At 41.3% G+C, this 21,031-nt stretch overlaps 1 protein-coding gene across 3 annotated transcripts in view; it reads left to right on the top strand.

The window, feature by feature from the left end:
• Positions 1–21,031, top strand: part of MLH1 (mutL homolog 1) — a 172,050-nt gene that overhangs the window by 125,258 nt on the left and 25,761 nt on the right. For all 3 annotated transcript variants that reach the window (XM_077491745.1, XM_077491746.1, XM_077491747.1), the window contains one exon: positions 11,785–11,848. In XM_077491745.1, the coding sequence (XP_077347871.1) occupies positions 11,785–11,848 (64 nt within the window). The remainder of the gene's footprint in view (positions 1–11,784; positions 11,849–21,031) is intronic.

The following is a 21,031-nucleotide window of genomic DNA, read 5'->3' as shown; positions in this document are numbered from 1 at the left end:
TGGAGAAAGTTCTATATTCCATTTCCAGATGGAATGGTTAATATATGGTCCCGGTGGACCAGTTGGTATACCTATGGACACTTCAGAACAATGGGATGGAAGAGGAAGCTCTGATGGACGCACATACCATATGGCAATGGGTCAAACAAGCTCGTAATCCTTCTGAAGATGTCACGTTTTATGTGATGATTGTTAAGCAATCCCAAGTCACAGGACCGAAAGGAACTGACAACCAGCAGCCAGATGAGTCCAAGACCCGTCCACGGAAGGATGGTAGATGGATAGTCAACAGTGTCAAAATGTAAAATAAAGAAAAAAGGTGCTCTATATGGTACAGATCAACCAAGCATGGTTTATTTGGGCATAGAAAAAATCTTACAATAATGAGCAAGCCCATTTTTTGTGCTCTTGAAAGTTTTTTTTTTTTTTTACCTTAATGCAGAGAATGTTATGCAGGCATAGGCACAAGGCCCCCCTGTTCCACCCTGCTTCTCATTAGCTGGCTTTAACGGCATGACTGTTGAAACCCATTTCCTGAAAGATTTGTGTATTTTTTAAGAAGCGTTCATATTTGTCAGCACACCATGGATCGGCAATTTTCGTCCAAAAGGTTTTAATGGAAAGGATCACATCACAAAGGAAAGTGCAATGTTTTGGAGCTGCGCAGGACTCCTTCGTCAGGCATGTGATAAAGTGCAACAGTGTCAAAAACAGAATTTAAATACATTAACCACCAATCAAAACATGTAACAGAAGAAAAAATTGGTTACACCCCCTCCCTGTGATGTCAATATGATGTCAGAATCCAGGCAGAAAGTGCCAAAAACTACTGTGTACCAGAGTAACTTAATGTAGGCAGGGGTACTAACACCTAAAAATCGCAATGCAGACCGCATGTGTTGCATCAGCGTGGTCCTACTAGATCGGGTACACTAGTGAAATGTGTCTGATCAGAACACAATACCGCTAGGACCCAGCGATCCTAATGTCAGCCAGCAGCCCTGGCCACCAATCACGGCGTGCCACGTGGCCAGTGACTTACGGCTACCCCCTCGTCAGGTGACCGAAGAGTGAAAAGAATGTGTAAGCGTGTGGGCGTATGGGAACAAGAATATAGAAAAATAATTAATGACGTAGATATAAATACAAATAAAGAACCAACCCAAAAAGAGAAATAGAAAAGGAAAAATGCAGTATTAGAAAGACAGAAATCCAGACGCATGGCTCCTGGGGATAGCAACAGATCGGAACAATTATGTAAGTAAATGGAGACGAAGCTATCACATTAAGCTACTAGAAAGAATATTATAAAAAAAATAATAGCTAATACGTCCAAAAGAAAAAAGGTACAAATATTCAATTTGCTTCCCAAATACATATCCCAGGTGAGCATACGGTGTAGGGAAAGGACAGAAGGAAATAGAAAAAAACCTGTTATGGCATTGCCCAGATCAGGCATCAGCTATGCTCAAAATAGTCATGGTAAAGTAGGCTGTAGAAGAAAAAGGCAAATCGAGAAGAGGACATCATCTACCATCAATAAAACACGTGAGGGATAGTTTAGTGTTGAGACCACCAGGCTGCACTGTGCCTAATGTATGTATCCAGTATGTCTCACGGCGAAGGAGTAACTGATCTTGATTACCCCCCAATGGGTGGCTTCACGTGTTCAATCACCATTCCATGTAGATCGTGAACTTGGTGCTTAGTAGTCACAAAATACATCACTACAGGCTTGTTAGGGTCAGCATGTTCACCTTTCTCAATTTTGGCTAGGACTACCCTAATATCGCTTTTGTGTTTTAAAACGTTTTTTGAATGGGCCAACAGTTTTGCCCACCTATGTCAATGTACAGGGTCATTTCAGCATGTACACAGAGAAATCTGTGTTGCAATTTAAATACTCACGTATCAGGCATTGATTACCCATGCGCGGATGTGAGAAATGCTTAACACAAATAAGTGAATTGCATACGTTTACAATTATAACATTTGTAACAACCAATTTTCTGAGATATCTTGGGTTGCGTTTTGGTATACTTGGGTCTAGGATCTGCGTGTACCAGATGGTCACGCAGCGTCCTCCCCAGTTTGTATGCTAACATAGGTCTAGTCCTGATACCAGGACCTAAGGATCTGTCAGATTGTAAAATGTTTAGATTACGCTCAGTTGCACATTTAATCACACCTGATCCCTGATTATATGTACGTACAAACACTGGACGAGTGATGGGACTGGGGGTCCTAGTGTGTCTAGTCAGGGCTTTATCGAGGGCCTGATAGAGTATCGATGCGGGGTACCCACTTTCCAAAAATTTGTCATACATAATCTCTTTTTGTCATACTCGTCTGAACAGATGCGTAAAACCCTTAGAAATTGTGAAATGGGCAGGTTCTTGCGTAGATGGAAGTGAAGCAAGGTGTTTGTCAGTGGGCTTGATGTATAGGGATGTGGTGACGGTCTGCTGGATACTGGCGATAAGCACGTCAAGAAATGAGATACGATTGTATGAAAACTCAGGATTAAAAACTATTCCTTGGAAGATACCATTCAGGAAGTCAACGAATACAGTAAAGTCATCCTCACTACCGGACCAAATGTGAAAAATGTCGTCAATATACCTCATCCATTTCCTCACATACTCATTTGGTCCGATGGTGAGAATATGACTGTATTAGTTCACTGGTTTCTGTGGCTAGGCGCCCCCCATTTCCCTGTTGCCATGGCTACTGCGCATGCGCAGCCATGTGGCACGCCGTGATTGGTGGCCGGGGCTGCTGGCTGACATTAGGATCGCTGGGTCCTAGCGGTATTGTGTTCTGATCGGATACATTTCGCTAGTGTACCCGATCTAGTGGGACCATGCTGACGCAACACATGCGGTCTGCATTCCGAGATTTTTAGGTGTTAGTACCCCTGCCTACAGTAAGTTACTTTGATACACAGTGGTTTTTGGCACTTTCTGGTGGGATTCTGACGTCATATTGACAACATAGGGAGAGGGTATAACCTATTTTTTCTTCTTTTACATGTTTTGATTGGTGGTTAATGTATTTAAATTCTGTTTTTGACACTGTTGCACTTTATCACATGCCCGGCGAAAGTCCTGCGCCGTTCCGAAACATTGTACTTTCCTTTGTGATCCTTTCCATTAAAACATTTTGGACGAAAATTGCCGATCCATGGTGTGCTGGCGAATATGTACGCTTGTTTGATGTTTCCAGGACCCAACTGGTAATCGCTGCAGCACCCACCGTTTTATGAGCCATAGATATCAGAAACGTGTGCGATAGGAATATCAATCTGATTGTGTATTTCTCATTCTGTTATCTCCTCCTTACTGGGAACAAGAAAATCTTGCCTGATGCAAGAACAGGAAGTGGAGTCCCATGGAATACTGTGTATTTTGGCCTTTCTTAAATCTGGTCCTGACCAACGTCTGTGTCGGAGTACAATTAAGGACGGACCTTTTTTTCTCTTCCAGTCCTTTTAATCAAGAATTTTTCTTCAGATAGTTGATCATACTAATCCCCAAATTCGGTTGTCTTGGTCAGCTCTGGATCTTCGCCTAGTTCCTCTATGGACATAAGAGACCCCCCGTTCCCTTGAGCAGATTAGAGACATCCACTTGGAAGACCTCACTACTGAAGCAGCCGAGATGCAAACAGTGTATGGCAGGCCTTACAGTGCTTTGCAAAAGTATTCACCGCCTTTTTCCTGTATTGTTGTATTACAGTCTGGAATTGAAATGGCTTCTTAGGGCTTTGTGTTATATCATATACACAACATGCCAACTACTTTTGAAGGTACAAAATATTTTTTGAGACACAAACCATAATTAGGACAAAGCAGAAATTTTGAGTGTGCATGAGTATTCACCCCTTTGCTATAAAATCATTAAATAGGGTGTGATCATTACAAATAACTTTAGAAGTTGCATATTGTAATTCAGGTGATAACCTAGTGTCCCCCTATGTGCAAAGTGTCATATGATGTCAGTATAAATACAATACACATATTCTGTAAGGCCCCTGAGTCTGCAACCCCACACTAAGCATGCATTATGAAGACTAAGGAGCTCTCTAAACCGGTCAGAGACAAAGTTGTAGAGAAGTCCTGGATGCCCTGGAACTCCCTGCCCAACCACCGACATCTTCAGCCCGATGGCTCCTGGGCATTGATCTCCAGCTGTTTGTAATTGGCCAGGCTGAGGTGACGTCTCTCCCGCATTGCTGAAATTTTCAGTCATCTCAGCATTGCCGAAATTCTGCACAGCTCAGTGTACAATGTGGATAGGCAGGTAAGAAACTTTAATTTAGAAGAAACTTGGTATGTCTATTCTGCATTAAAAATCCTGTCTATCCACAATTCTTTATTTTTTTTTCACAAAATTCCACTTTAAATACGTTGTGCTTGGTGGTTGGTACTGCCCTCTGAACATGACAGCAGGTATAATTTTTGCTTTGCCATGTGTATACCCCTGTACAGCTGTCTTTGCCGCTGATGGTCTGTGGCTGGGGCCAGTAAAAACCTGGTTCAACTGCCTGTTTTTAGTGTTTGAGCTGTAGGCATAAATACTCATGCATACACATCACCCTGCGGTTGATACGCCATCCTCCTTGTGCACCTTTTCCTGGCCTTATACTACTCAAGATATCTTGGTCTAATCCTGACTTCACTATATTTCCCATCAGCACAACATTTTGTCTCACTGTCCCAATGCAACCATCCCTGTTGCAACTTTCTGTGCCCCCTTGGGGGCTTCTTTAGGTGATCTTCCCCATGCAAAGCCCTATCCTTATGCCAAAACAGGTTTACCCCCCTAAAAGGCCCTTTGTAAGAATGAAACCTTCACCATTTGCCTCTGGCAACTGTGGTTCTGCATGGTCTCCCTCTATCCTTTTTACTGGGGCTCCCTTGATCTCTCACGCTACATCCCCTAAGTATCCTGAAAGCCAGTGCTTCTTGTTCCTTAGGGCTCCTCTTATTACCTTCTGTGGGAATATCTTTCTCTTTTCCCATGTCTTGCCTTGAAGGCATTTAAGACTACAATTCCCTTACAAGTGGGGTCAAGCCTTGCGAACTAACCCCCTTTTTGTTTCTAGGGCTTTTGCCCTTCCCTGTCTTAGCCTATTCCCCCAAAGATATAGGGGTTCCTGGGCCTTTTAGAGAATCTGTACTCAAAAGTCGCAAGACCACCACCTGTTTTTTTTTTTTTTTTTTTCTGTTCACATTTCAAAACCGTTTTTTGACAGGTAGCTGTTTGAGTCTCTGCTGACCTGTGCTTTGGCTACAAGGTCCTTCTGTTGTCAACTGTCTGTCAGGGTCCATTGTCCCTGTTTTTTTCCCCCTGTTATTATTATTATTATACAGGATTTTTATAGCACCAACAGTTTATGCAGCGCTTTACAACATTGGAGCAGACAGAACAATTACAATACAATTCAATACAGGGGGGAATCAGCCCTGCTTGTTAGAGCTTACAATCTAGGAGGGAGGGTCAGCTTATACAAAAGGGTAATAGTTGTGGGGGATGAGCTATTGGAGAAAATAATGCAGTTGTTAGATGGAGGCAGGGTAGGCTTCACTGAAGAGGAAAGTTTTCAGGGATCGCCTAAAAGTGGATAAATTTGGAGACAGTCTGACAGATTGAAGTAGGGAATTCCAGAGGATGGGCGAGTCTCGGGAGAAGTCCTGGAGGCGGATATGGGAGGAGGTGATGAGGGAGCTAGAGAGCAGGAGGTCTTGGGAGGAACGAAGAGGGCAATTAGGTTGGTATTTTGAGACTAGGCTAGTGATGTAGCTGGAGGCAGAGTTGTGGATGGCTTTGTAACTTATTGTTAGTATTTTGAATTTAATTTGTTGAGCGAGTGATTGCCAGAGAGGGGTAGCAGACACTGCGGTTTGTAAGGTGGATGAGTCTGGTAGCAGCATTCATGATGGACTGAAGGGGGGATAGTCTATTTAAAGGTAAGCCAATGAGGAGGGAGTTGCAGTAGTCAAGGCGAGAGATGACCAGGTAGTGAATCGGGAGCTTTGTGGTTTCGTTGGTTAGTAAGGGACATTGGTCTGTTGCTGCGGTTTTCTTTTCTTTTTTTCTCATCCCTTGATGTATTGCTTTGGGGTGTCCCATGGTCTAAGAATCAATTTCTGTGTCCTGTACTGTATGTTTAACCACTTAAGCTTCGGAAGATTTTACTCCCTTTATAACCAGGGCATTTCTTGCTGTTCTGCACTGTGCTATGTCAGGGTATTTATACTGAAATTTTAAACACTGTTATCTTTATGGAAATAAGCAAACCTCTTTAATTTAGGAGATTTCTATGCATTTCTACAAATCAGCAATATAACTTGAATTTTTTTTTTATCCACATGAACTTGAAGACAGAGAGAAATACAATATTGTGCAAAAAATAAATAAATAAATATATATATATATATATATATATATAATATATATATATATATATTTTTTTTTTACTAAAAATCAGTGCAAAAGAATATCAAAACATAATTGGTGATAAACACAGAATATAAATCCAAATATCAATAATATGGGTAATATAGAATTAATAATAGATAGAGGGTGCTACATACAATTAATATGAATATATAGTGATAATTATTTCTACTGATAACGGCTAAAGTGCACATAAATTTGTGAAGTAATTATCTAAAAAAGATTTGCACTTAAAAAAACTAATACATAAACACAGAGAAAAGTGCTAGTTAGTCCACTAAAATAGTAGAATAATAGTGACAGATAACACTCATATATATAAAAGTGATAATAAAGTCCCAATGTAGCAACCACATTCAGTGATGTGAATAAAGACGTCTTCTATACAAATAATTCCTTCACCAAGGCACAGGAAAAGCGACACCCTATTGTGCTGTACTGAAGACTTCAATAATTAAAAGTTAGTCATATGAGCTTATGCAGGATTGTGCCTGCTCACATATGGAGAACTTGGCAGTTTGCTGGAACACCCCTCCTCCCTGGATGGTCAGACATGGGATATGCAAGAAATAATAAATGCTTACATAGTGTAACCAGGTTTATTAAAAGCTGTTAAAAACAAAGATAAAAAGCCAAATGGCCCCTTACATTGGTTGGTGCCCACCCGGCACTGGGGCTGCTCGCGTCTCAACGCTGTTCGTTAAGCATGTCGGCTGTAAACCACCTCCGTGGTCAGCGTGCGCTCCAGCTAGAGAATCGTGACAACCAGGGATACCGGATATGTGGCGAAATCATGTGACCAAGGTGACGCTCCGACGTACGTTTCGTTATGAACGTCTTCAAGGATGCGTACCTTGGTCACTATGGAGATAACCATTTAAAATAAAAAGGGGCGGGTTTGTGGGTGTATACTGAATGCCGAATGAGATGAATAATGCTGATTGTTGCCTAAGATCTGTCGGTCAAACAGGCCACTGACGAAAAAAAGTGTAAATACTGAATATTTAATTAAAAGCTAATAAAAAAAGAGAAATCAATTTCTCTTTTTTAATTTTTTTATTAGTTTAATTTGTTTTTAATTAAATATTCAGTTTTTGCACTTTTTTTCATCAGTGGCCTGTTTGACCTACAGATCTTAGGCAACAATCGGCATTATTCATCTCATTCGGCATTCAGTATACGCCCACAAACCCACTCCTTTTTATTTTAAATGGTTATCTCCATAGTGACCAAGGTACGCATCCCTGAAGACGTTCATATCGAAACGTACGTCGGAGCGCCACCTTGGTCACGGGATTTTGCCACACATCCAGTATCCCTGGTTGTTATGATTCTCTAGCTGGAGCACACGCTGACCATGGAGGTGGTTTACAGCCGATAAGCTTAACAAACGGCGTTGAGACGCGAGCAGCCCCAACCAACCAATGTAAGGGGCCATTTGGCTTTTTATCTTTGTTTTTAACAGCTTTTAATAAACTTGTTTACACTATGGAAGCATTTATTATTTCTTGCATATCTCATGTCTGACCATCCGGGGAGGAGGGGTGTTCCAGCAAACTGCCAAGTTCTCCATGTGTGAGCAGGCACAATCCTGCATAAGCTCATATGACTTCCTTTTAATTAATTAAGTCATTTCTATCTGGTAAGCAGATCTTCGGTACAGCACAATAGGGTGTCGCTTTTCCTGTGCCTTGGTGAAGGAATTATTTGTATAGAAGATGTCTTTATTCACATCACTGAATGTGGTTGCTACATTGAGACTTTATTATTGTTTTATATATATATAAATATATATATATATAATATATATATATTTTATTATCTGCCACTATTCTACTATTTTAGTGGACTAACTAGCACTTTTCTCTGTGTTTATGTATTCATGTTTTTTTATGTGCAAATCTTAGATTAAAAAAATCAATAGATTATTACTTCACATATTTATGTGCACTTTAGCCATTATCGGTAGAAATGATTATCACTATATATTCATATTAATTGTATGTAGCACCTGTCTATTATCAATTCTTGTTGTTCACATTGTGCAATCAGGGGAGCAGCTTATATATCCTTATTTTTTATTATTTTTTTGTGTTACACTATTGTCACATTGTACACAATTATATATGTGGCGCAGAGTTTTTTTCTTTTATATGGGTAATATAGAGCTTGGTGATTTAACCAAGACTTATATTTCAGGTAAAGATTGATCTATGATGCATTTTCTGTTTAAGCATATCTCATAACTAAGCTATTCACTAAAACTGAAATTAGTTTTGTGAGATTTATATACATTTTTCTCTTTTAATTGAACAAGAAAAATCTCATACTGCAGGCAGAAATATCTCAAATCCAATTAATACTACCAAGATTGAATTGCCCAATCAGCTATATGTTTAAACAATCTATTGCATACAGAAAAATAAGATTTATACTTTACCAAACTTTTGAGCTCTTTTGGTTGAGAGATGTCAGCTGTATTTCAATGGACACCCTTCCATTCCTAGATTTCTCTGATCTCCTTCTCAGTCCTCCCTTCTTTCAGCTTCCAACCTTAGCTCTCTGTTCTCTCCATTCTCTCCACTCTTGTCTGCCATCTTTATATACCCTTTGTTCCCCCAAAAAGTGGGTGGGTATGTCAATACTACATTATGAATGATGTCAATACCTGTCAATTCCCCTATAACTACCGACAGAGGGCAGTATTTTCCTTGCACACGGTAGTCAACAGGGGGCAGTGTAGGATTAAAAATAATTTTAGAATGTTATTTAACATCACAAAAATCTATCTTCAAATTACCTTTTAACTTTAGCTTTTTAGAACACAATAATGTATGATAAGTTTTCCATCTCAGATATGTCAGACTTTTGGTCTGGCTGGAAAATATATAGATATAGTAAGTTTAAGCAATGCAGTTAACCTTCCCTCTAATTACTTTGAGAAGGAAATCATTTGTGACTGGACATGCAATAGCCATTGTATATGCAGTTTCACACTAATGCCCCATACACACTTATCAGATTTTCTGCTGATTTTTTTTCCTTCAGGTTTACCAAAACCATGTAGCGCAAGGGCCTGCCTGATTGCATACAAATTGAAACTCCTAAGGATTGACCTCCATTATATGGTTTTGGTAAATCTTAAGGAAAAACTCAGCAGAAAAACTGATAGTGTGTATGGGGCTTTAGAGTTCCTCTTCATGAAAAAATATTCATAATATTATAAAATGCCATCCTTCTCTTAATCATATATTTTTCAATGGATATAAACAAACATAATACAATTAATTAATGTGGTACTTTATAAAAATACATAAACCCAAATGAGTGGGATTATTCAATTAAGTATGCATATACTTGCCCTATTATAGTATAATAATAATATAACAGGAATTATTGCTAATATAATGTGTTGCAATGAATAATACAAGACACTTCTTAAAAATAGTTTTTGAATGCATCCCATTTTCTTAGTCATGAAAAGAGGGAAAAAATGTATAAGTCTTTCTGTTCGTTTGAAACACCAGACATTGGTCTCATTATAACATAGACATTGGCCCCCTTGGCTTTATCTCGCCTGGCTGTTTAAGTGTCTGAGGCTTTTAATTTATCATCTGGGATAATGTGCAAGGGGCCCTTAAAGTGTCTTAAAAAAAAAAATAAAAAATCTCTGTCCACAAGCATGAACTTTTAATTTTAACTTCTAAAAAAAAAATGTAACAAGATGGCACCTAAGCTACTTATGAAACCACATGTGAAAATAATATTTTTAAACCATTAGAAATTATTTTAGTTTGTTTAACTTCAATAGTTCTGACACTACTTTAACTGGCAATTGCATGGTCATGCAATACGGAACTTAAACTAAACTTATATCATTTTTTTCACCAAATAGAAATTTCTTTTGGTGGTATTTGGTCACCACTGAAGTTTTTATTTTTTATTTTTTAACCTATAAATTAAATTGAAAAAGACTGAACATTTTGAAAAAACAAAAAACCAATATTTTTTGCTTTCTGCTATAAAACATATCCAATAAAAAATGTAAAAAAAAATCGAATTTCTTCATAAATTTAGGCCAAAATATATTCTGCTACATGCCGTTGGTAAAAAACAAAACAAAGTGGAACTTTTACATTGCAAGGTCTAATGGAAAAAAAAAAACATATCCCATCCAGTTGTGTGACAGTAGTAAATTAATATTCACTATCGCCACACTAATCCTCCCGGGCAATCAGGAAGTGGGTCTTGAGACCCATCACCAGATTGGCTGAAAGGACAGGCGCCTAGGAGGAGCCGCATGGAGGAAGCCGTCGTTATGCAGAAGAGGAGGAGAGGATACAGGGGCCGCTGCCAGCCATCCATAGGAGCTCGCAACCCACCCGTAGGAACCTGCCTACGGCCCATAGGAGCCCGCAACCTCGATGGGGTAAATGCCAGGGGTGGTTTGTCGCCCTCTCCCAAACAAAAAAACACACCACCACTGGGGGTCTCCCCTCTTTTCTATGTGATGTCCTTACTACTTTCTGGAGAAAAAAAACCCTCCAGAGTGGGAAGATTTTTATGGGTATACTGGGGGGCAGTTGCCAGCAAAGCTTTTTCCAGTGCCCAATAGTGTTCGTAGAAGGGATATAGTCTTTGGACTAATGCTTAGTACATACAATGAGATTATTGGATTATTTTTTTGCTGCATGCTAGTCCCGTATTGAAAATGAAGAGGTTACTAAAGTTAAGAAAATTCTCGAATGTCAGAAAACAACTTGAAAAAATTATGTATTGTAATGTATTCTTTTGTTTCCGTGCATGTGTTATCTTGATCGACTCAATTTTTTTTTCCGGATTAATACTGTACTGATGAGATGAAAATTATATGATCTGGTATTGTAAGAGAAATATTGACGTGTTTGTCCCTTCGGATTTTGTTGGATGTACTGTTGTGATTGGCTCTCGAAAGCTGAGTATGAACGATCAGATTATCGTACAAACGCGATTTTTGTCATCCGATATTCTGACCGTTTGAACTAGGCATTAGTATCAATTATTTTGCTCTGTACTGTACTTCAAGATATAGAGTTTACAGGTATGTCAAAATTTCTATTTTTGCACCTTCAAGTCAAAGGCATGGCATAGCATGTCATGTACATCACATGACACGCCATGGCACTGTAGAAGTACTTGCTGAAAATGCCCAGAAACGCTCTGCAATGCATATCCAAGTGTTTCTGAAAACTGCACTACCACTGCATGTATACTTAAATATGTAGTCCTTCCTTTTGTGTGTGTAATTTTTTTTCTTTTTCTTTCTTTTTTTTTTTTTCAATAGCCGAGAACTCTTCTATCAAATACTTATTTACGATTTTGGAAATTTTGGTATTATGAAATTATCTGTAAGTATTTTTCCCTAAAAATTGTAAAATATTTTCCCTTGCCCCAGTCAGTGGAAGGTGGCAATGGAAAAACAGTATACCGTATGGCAGGGGTGTCCAACCAGTGGCCCGAGGAGCCCTCTGAAGTGGCCCGCGACCTCCTTCTGTGGGATGGCAGATTGGCAAGCCCAGTTCATGGGTTGTAGACCCGCCGTGCCCAGAGCATTTGTGTTAATGAAGCCGGCAAAGCAAGCAGCTGTGGAGCAGAGATGTATAAGCTGATGCTTCCTGTGTAGCGCCGTTTCTCGCCACAGGCGGAGTGATGCCAAATGCACTCTGCCGAGGACAGCAACAGCAGGTGATACCTGAATGGAAGACTGTTATTAAAGGTCAGTTTATTACTAAAATTGCAGTGTATATATGGGCTTATCTGCGTATTGGTTACTGGGCTGCTCTCAAACTGATCCGCCGGTGCGGTGCACCTTCAGGTTACCTGCACTGAGGCATAGATTCTGTTATTACCTATGAGTTTAGTGAGCTTTCAGAAAGTGCACCATACCTGCAGGATATAATAGAAGTCTACGGCAAAGTGTAGCTAACCCGCAGGAAAGACACAGGTGCACAGCGCTGCATTAGTGTGAAAGGCCCCTTTCACACAATCGGTCTAACTCAATCGGATCCTCCATTCACCTCTATGAAACGGCAGATGTAAACAGATTTGTGTCCTTTTACACCCTCCTACTTCCAATCTGATTCGCAAAAAAAAAAGAAACAAAAAAAAAAAAACAGAAGGGGATCAATCCCCTTCCGTCAGGACAGATCGGAGGACCCATAGAGTAGAGTGGGCTGTGTCCACTCTGCACGGAGCTGTCATCCGCCTGCTCTGCTCATTATGCCCCGCGACCAGTTTTCAAGTCGTTTAAGTGGCCCTCGCTCTTCAAAGGGTTGGGCACCCCTGCCGTATGGTGAGAAAGACACACCCAGAAACTGCACGTGATATTTTTTATTTTTTTTCCAGATCATGGAAACCTTTTTTTAATGTTTTAAATTAATTGTGCTGTTTGCAGAAGTACCTAGCTCTTGTTTTAAAATTTTCAAAGCTGGATTTATGTTCTGGGTGCAGTTTGTATTGCCTTTAGAAACTGCTGGGCAGTCATCTTTGTTTTTTTTTTTTTTTTTTCTCATGCTTAGATTTACTTCCAAGTTATTTCAGTGGACTTGTTCATTACAATTTTCATAAAGTACCACTATGTATGAGCTGGATTGAGAACCTGTAATGTAGTTTTACACAAAAAAAATAAAGAAAATTACCATGTACCAAAGGGCAGTGTTTTTATTTTTTATTTGTCAGGGGAGTGAAAGCTACATTTTAAACTGCTCTTCCCTACATGAAAATCCTACGAAAGCACAGTCTGCACTCTGCAGAGCATAGACTGAATATCTGTCCCACTGCTAGCCCTGGCAATCTTAAAAGGAGAAGTTTACCTTTCATAACATGTTACATCCATATTAAGGGTGTAACATCTTCCAAACTAACCGACCCCCGCACCTCCTCGATCCATGCTGTGATAGCTAGCGGGTTTTTTCTCCCTCCCTGCTAGCTGTCACAATTTGCTGAGCGGGGCTCCACCCTCCCCAACCGCGTCACTGATTGACAGGACTATGTGCATGGAAAACTACAATGTCCTGGTAGCCCCTGCGGCTGTCGGCTTGCAGTTTTGAATGAACTACCGGGGCGCTGTGGAGCCCCATGGTAGTTCACCCATGCTTCCTGTCAGATTGAATCTGCTTCTAAAGATCTGCATGGCACCAGCGATCCGCTTTTTTACAGGTTTAAAAAAATAAAATAATAAATGCACATTTTCTTTTCTTTTTATGCCTGCAAAAAGTGCATTTATTATTTTTTTACAAAAAGTGAACTTATGCTTTAATAGGGTCTCTGCAACTTTAAAGTGGTATTAAACCCAGAACAAAAATGTAACATATTGCAGCAAATATTAGATGTGGTGGTTGCATTCGTTTTCTTAGGTTTTTCCCCTCTGTTTTCATCTGGTGATCTCGCACACCTTCTGTATTAGTGCCCCCACTCTGGATGAAGGAGCACAGGAGACACATTTGGAGAGGAGCTTTGTCAGTCTGGGGGGAAGGTAGAGTTAGATGTACTAGCAGATTAGGGCCTCATGTACACTACAGCTCCTAAACTTGAGTTTAGGATATTTTGGTGTTTTTTTTTTTTTTTTTTTTTGCCAAAGCCCCTAAACTTGACTCCATAAACGCCTATGTGTCCATGTACATATTGTTTTTTAGCAGCGTTTAGGAGCTGCTGTGGTTATGGGAGGTTCAACCTTCCTCAGTCTCCCTTTCCTGAATATGCAAGAATTGCGTTCAGGATAGGAACATTTTTGATCACTGCCGTGGGAAACTGCAAAACTATGGTGCAATTTTTGCTGTATTTTGCCATGGTACATTACAGCAAAGTGTACACAAAGCCTTAGATATAGTAAAAAATTAAAGCAAAACTCCTGGTAATAATTTATAAGTAGTTACAGCAAACAGTTTATTTATTTTCATACATCAGGGGACTCAGAGTTATAGTAGTTACTATGTGGGTTAATAGGCCACCTTTAGGTGATGGACACTGGCACGCCCTAAGACCAGAAGTGCACTCCCTATATAACCCCTCCCACTACTGGGAGTACCTCAGGTTTTTCGCCAGTGTCTAAGGTGTTGGTCACGAGTAAAGATGTGCTGTGCTGAGCTGCACTGGAGCAATTCTTGCTGGGGCTAGCCATGCTGACCGGATCCATTCAGAGTGTCCTTTAATGGGCCTAAGGAATGGTACCCGGGCCTCGTGCCCAAAGAAATTAAGTTTTGCTTACAAATGCTTCTCTTTTTAGAGAGCTTGACCCTGGAATCCAGTACTTTTTGGTAGTAAGGCCATAAAGTTTTTACTGGCAGGGTGCTGTTGCAGGTCCAGGATTGTGGGTAACCTCTAGGTCTCCCTGTTCCTGAAGGTTTCGGAGCCCACCGTGAAGGGTGAAGATTGGGTTTATCTCAGATAACCCTGCGGCAGGAAGTTAAGTGGAGTTTTCTAAGAAATATCTTTGGATTTTCTTATGAATTTCTCCTTTTTCTCTCTCTCTTTTTTTTTTTTTTTTTTTATTAGAGAAAACGTTTGAGCATAAAAGGACAACATAATCAAGTACACCACAACATGCACCAAATATAAGGATATAACAGCTGACAACACTATGTTATGGATTGTACATAAACATTTCTTCATGAATTTCCCCTTTTAAGTATATAATGTTGTCATGCCTACGTGTCCCCACTGGAGGCTGTATTGAGCACTCACTGCATTATGCTGGGAACAGCCCTGTGTCAGGAGCCATCACTTCCTCCTTCTCCAGCCAAAAAGCAGCAGATCCTCCGGTAAGCAAAGGAGGGACTAGGTCTCTCCTCCTGCGCACTCCTATGTTGAAATTGCCCCCTCAGGGGAATTGTATGCCCGGAATCACTTTTTTTTTTTAAAGAAAAAAAAAAAGCGTGCCCCCTCAGCGGTGCTTTTTACCCCCCGCCGTCATGTCAGCTGTTCGCTGGACACCCAGAGTCTACCGCTTGTGCGGGAAAGCTCTTTCTTTTGAATACAGGGGGGAGGCCGTAATCAGAGGGGCTAACGGCGTTAGATGCCGGCTACACATGGAGGAAGTTTTTAAAAGAGCTTTGTGTGTGTTGCTGCTGCTGGCTGTGGAGGGACACATGAGCAGAGATGGCTTGCTTCAGGTTTGGTTACACAGGCATTCCCCTTTTGACACATTATTGCTTTACTAGGCTAGGCATTAATAGCAGCTTTGTAGTGCTGGACTATAAGCTAGCAGTGTACATTCTTTGGGTAGTGCCTCTGCTTTGTGCTTCAAGCTATGAGTGGAAGAGAGATCAGGAATTCCTCAAGGGGTTCTAAGGGCTCAATGGTTTCACAACGAGCTAAATCCATCTCCAAAATAATGAGAGTGGTGCGGCTGGTCAAATTGAGCCGTCAGGGGAGACTGATGATGCAGCAGTGCTGGACACTTCAGCCCCTATAGGAGGAGGTTTTTTTCTTCTACCATTTCTAATTTGGAAAAGAAGATTGATGCTATTATCACTCTCCATAGTGGGTCTAAATGTAGCAGATCCCCGACAGGGTGGGAGGTGACCGGATGTATGTGGGGCGTGGCGTGGTGTGAGGAGTGAGGATGTGGCTGGGTTGAGGTCAGCGAGACGCCGCCACGCTGTCTCTCCCTCGTTCTGTCTGAGTGACAGGCTGCGTAGGAATAGATGAGGTTCGCCGGAGGTCTCCAGGAGAGTGGAAGCGCCGGTATATGCCGAAGCCGGCCGACAGCGGCCGAAGGTATCCTGATGTAACCTGACGCTGGGCGCGGACCATCCGAGCGCAGGAGTGGAGGCACCGACATGTATGCCGGCCGATGAGGACTTCCCGGGCGCTGTACGAGCGAAGATACCGGTATCTGCCAGCTGCTAATTTTGGTATCCGTGAGTACCCCCTGTTGGGGAAAATAGTCTGGGAATAGCCCCTCTGGAGGTGAGAAAAAATGATTAGTACACTGGACTTCTCCGGATAACGAACTGTAGTAGCAGCTTCATTTGTTTGTTTTCTCTGGTATACAGGAGTCTAGGCAGTAGGATGTAACCTTATGCCTCTCTATGCTTTTTTTTTTGCTGACGGAACTGAAAGAGTACACATGCCTATACTGCTACCTATTGGTTTGCTACTAGATTCGGTATCTCTCAGGATGATAAGATCTCTCTGGTAAACTGTTTGAATGATATTCCAGTGATATTTTCTTTAAAAAAAAATTATTAAGCTTTGCCTCCCTAAGTGCAACTGTACAACTGAATACCCACACTTATTTAAATGTCTCGTAAACGCAGCTACGGACGATACAGCTAGGAACGTTTTTTAAAGAAAAAGAAAACACAGGAATATTTTTTTTGTATTTTCTTTTCCCTTCTTTCCTTACGCAGCACGGATTTACAGCAATGTCCGAAAGGCCTTAATACTAAGTCTCTTTTCTTTTGCTTTATTTGGGGTAACGGCTGCACATAGCATTAGTGTCATAAGTGTTATTGGCCCCCTCGTTAAAAATTTTTCTTTATTTACCTTTTTATAAGTCAATATGTCAAGGCGAAGAGGGGAGGAACAGCCGCAGCAGGAGGGTGTGGGGGTACAACATCTCCGCTCCTCCAAAGAAAAGGAAAAAAGTAATCAGGCAGCAATGTCAGCTGCAGCAAAATTAGAACGGTTTACGCATACCCCGGCCCAAACACCAACAAAAGGAGGACAGACGACACAAACTAAATCTCACCACGGGGGTCCGGCCGATAGAAAAAGCCAAGGCCAAACGGCCGCTCTGACCACGCTAGTACCTGAGGGTAAGAGCAAAAAGAGCCAGGGGGTACCCAAGTAGATCTGGAGTCAGACGTGTCTAACAAGCCACATGAGGAGGAGGCGGCCCCAACACTGAAAGATGTATTACAGGCGGTAAACGCATGTAAACATTCCTTGGGAGACTTGGCAGCCCAGCTAACAGGAATGAAGGAGGATATATTGTTAGTTCGACAAGACATTCAAAAAGCAGTTGAAAGAACAACCGCTCTGGAATCGAGAATTAGTCAACTGGAAGATGACTTATGCCCAATCCAGTCGGTGGTTAAGAATATGCAAAAGCACTTGGACAGTCACGCTACTAAAATGGACGATTTAGAGAATAGATCTCGCAGGGACAACATTAGGTTGTTGGGCCTACCCGAGAAAAGTGAAGGCCCCGATATTATAAAATTTTTGGAGTCCTGGTTGGTAGACAAGTTCGGAAAGGAAGGTCTCTCACCCTTTTTCTCGATAGAACGAGCCCATCGGTTTCCTTTTAGAGCACCGCCACCCGGAGGGCGTCCCAGACCCGTGCTGCTGAAGCTTTTTAATTATAAGGACAAGGTGACATTAATGCGCAAGTCGAGGGAGATGGGGGATATCTCCTTTAATGGTTCAAGGATTTCACTCTACCCAGATTACTCTCCCGACTTGCAGAGACGCAGAGCGGAATTCCGGACAATTAAAGCTACTTTGCAGTTATATAAAGTATCATATGCACTTTTATATCCAGCAAGACTGCGTGTGATGACCCCGGACGGGGTACAGATTTTTGACTCTGCAGATGTGGCATTAAACTGGCTGGAAACTAATAAGGAGTCCCTACGGAGTAGCCAGGGGGAAAGGGAGGGAAGATAGCAAGGGAGGGGGGTGGTTATATGTTGATTGATAAATTTTCAGGTGGAAGTGGAAGTTAAGTTTAGGCAGGATGGGGGGGGGGTCAACGGGGTGGCGTCTGTGAGTTTGGGTACTAGGTGGGTTATGGATGTTTCGGTCACGTTAAACTCCCAAAGGGAGCACCTTGTTAGGTGGAGGGAAGGGGGGGAGGGGGTGGTATTAAAAGGGAGGGTAGGACGTTTGGGGGGAAGAGGGGGGGTTGGGTTGGATGGGAGGGGAAAATTGTTAAAAAAAAGTAAACACGTGAAGGGAAAATTCGAATATAGCACGATAAATACACAAGTGAGTAAGAAAAGTAACACTAAACACAACTATAAGATACCACAAACTAGGGTTAAATTGAATTGTAAGTTGCAAATATATAAAATATGGAAAAGTTAAAGGAAGATGAAATGGAGGTGGGAGCACTTTTTGTATATCGGTACTCCGGTAGGGTCTATATATTATAAGAACTATGTTTATGTACATTGTTCGGTTGCGTGGCACTTTCCGCTTGTTAGTTTGTCCTTTTTTTCTGTTTGATGGTACAGATGCTACAGGCTAAAACCCTCAATACTGGGTCCTGGAATGTAAGGGGCTTGGGCACCCTGGGAAAAAAAAAGGGGGAAAAAAGAGGGAAAAAAAAAAAAAAATGGTGGTTTTTGTTGTGCTGGAGAGATTTGACCTAGGACTGGCCTGTCCGCAGGAGGCTCACCTAACCAATGTGTCTAAACCACAGCTAAATAATAGGAAATACCAACAGCAGTACCATTCAGTATCTTTTGGTACCCTGGAGGGAAAATATGATAGACGCAGGATAATTGCACAAGAGAGAAAGTATATAAATATAAAGCACTATGATAAGATAATATCTGGGGTTAAATCTAACCCTGAGCTATTATGTACAAAGTAGAGAAACATAAACTGTATATGACACTAGGGTGGGTGTACTTAATAGAGATAGGTATTCTAGTAGACTTTATATTCTATAAATATCATGTAGTTGCTCTCTGTGTAACTGTGTGGCGCTCTTTGCCTGCAGGTATGTTTTCTTTTAGATCCGATGGTAAATTCGATGCAGGGTAAATCTATAAACATCGGGTCCTGGAACGTGAGGGGCCTGGGTACCCCAGTAAAAAAAGCGATAGTTTTTGCTATGCTGGAGAGATTTGATATTGGACTGGCCTGTTTGCAGGAGACCCACCTTACCAATATATCCAAATCGCTGTTAATTAACAGGAAATATCGACAACAATACCACTCAGTATACTCCTCCTACTCAAGGGGGGTAAGTGTGATAATAAAGGAAGGGGTGAGTTTCTCCTGCAACCAGGTCAGCATAGACGAGCAGGGCCGATATATTTTTTGTACGGTAAACTTGAGGGCAGCAGCTGTATCCTGGCAAATATATATATACCCCCGCCGTTTAAAATGGAAGTTATGTACAGACTGTTGGAATTCATTGGGGATAAAGAGGATACTCCAGTCATTGCGATGGGAGATTTCAATGAAGTCCTCGATGTAAATTGCGATAGGTTTCCCCCTAAGGTGCGATCCAGGGACCTAGGTGAAACTAGGCTGAGCTGCTTTCTGAATGAAATAGGCTTGAAGGACCTCTGGAGAGAGAGGCACCCGAGAATTAAGCAATACTCTTGCTTTTCAGGTACTTACGGTACTCTTTCTAGGATAGATATGGCTATAGGAAATGTGGAAATGGCACAAAACATAACTAAGATAGAATATATGCCTAGGGGTATCTCGGACCACTCCTTGTTAAGGGTCGTGCTTAATACGGGGATTAAAAAAAAAATTCAAGGGTGTTGGAAGATCAGCCCGTTCTGGCTCGAACTTATGAAGGACGAAGTGGAAGTTAAACTAAGCTTAAAAGAGTTTATAGGTTTTAATGCCGGCTCGGCCCCAATGAGCGTGATCTGGGATACCCTAAAAGCGTTTATTAGGGGCGTTTTGATCCAACAGGTAGCTAGAATGAAGAGAAAATCTAGATTATGGGAGGAGAATATTAGGAAGGAACTTCTAGAAGCTGAGAATGCCTATGTCTTGGACCCAACCCCAGAAAACCCAAAAATCTGGCTAAATAAACAACAAGATTATAAAATAGCAATTGTAAAAAAAGAAGAGAGTAAACGAATATTTGTGAAACAGCGCTACTTTGGGGAAGGGGAGGGGGTGGGAAGATTGCTTGCACAGGTGGTTAAGACAAACTCCTCCCCCTCATTTATTTCCAGTATTAGAAATTTAAATGGGGTGATAACATGCAAGAGCGAGGAGATAGTAGAAATTTTTGGAAATTACTACAGAGAGTTGTATCAGTCACGAGGCTCAGGGGAGCAGGGGGAAATGGATAGTTTCCTGGAAAATTTAGAAATGGTGACCCTCACTCAGGAGGAACGGGAAATCTTAGATGCCCCGATAACCATTAATGAGCTACAACAGGCATTGGCTGGGATGCCAAACAATAAGGCTCCCGGCCCGGATGGGCTCCCGGTAGAAATTTACAAATATTATGGAGAACTGCTACTTCCCGAGTTGCATAAAACTTTAACAGACTCAGCGGAAGGGAGACACCTTCCGGCTTCAATGACAGAGACAACGATCATAGTCATCCCCAAAACGGATAAGGACCCGTTGGAAGTGGCCTCATATAGGCCAATATCATTACTGAATGCGGATGAAAAAATCTTAGCTAAAGTACTTTCAAATAGGCTGAATCAGTTCATGTCAAAGCTAGTGCACCCAGATCAAACTGGGTTTATTATGGGAAGATCTACAAGTATGAACATCAGAAGAACCTTCCTAAATATGCAGATCCCAGTAGAGAATGTAGGGGCGAGGGCCATAATGTCCCTGGATGTTTCAAAGGCTTTCGACAGTTTAGAATG

This window comes from Lithobates pipiens, unplaced genomic scaffold (genome assembly GCF_037356315.1).
Source record: "Lithobates pipiens isolate NorthernLeopardFrog02 unplaced genomic scaffold, aLitPip1_a1.2 Scaffold_19, whole genome shotgun sequence".
NCBI lineage: Eukaryota > Metazoa > Chordata > Amphibia > Anura > Ranidae > Lithobates > Lithobates pipiens.
Note: the sequence above shows the minus strand (reverse complement) of the source record. Positions and strands in the feature narration are given on the sequence as shown.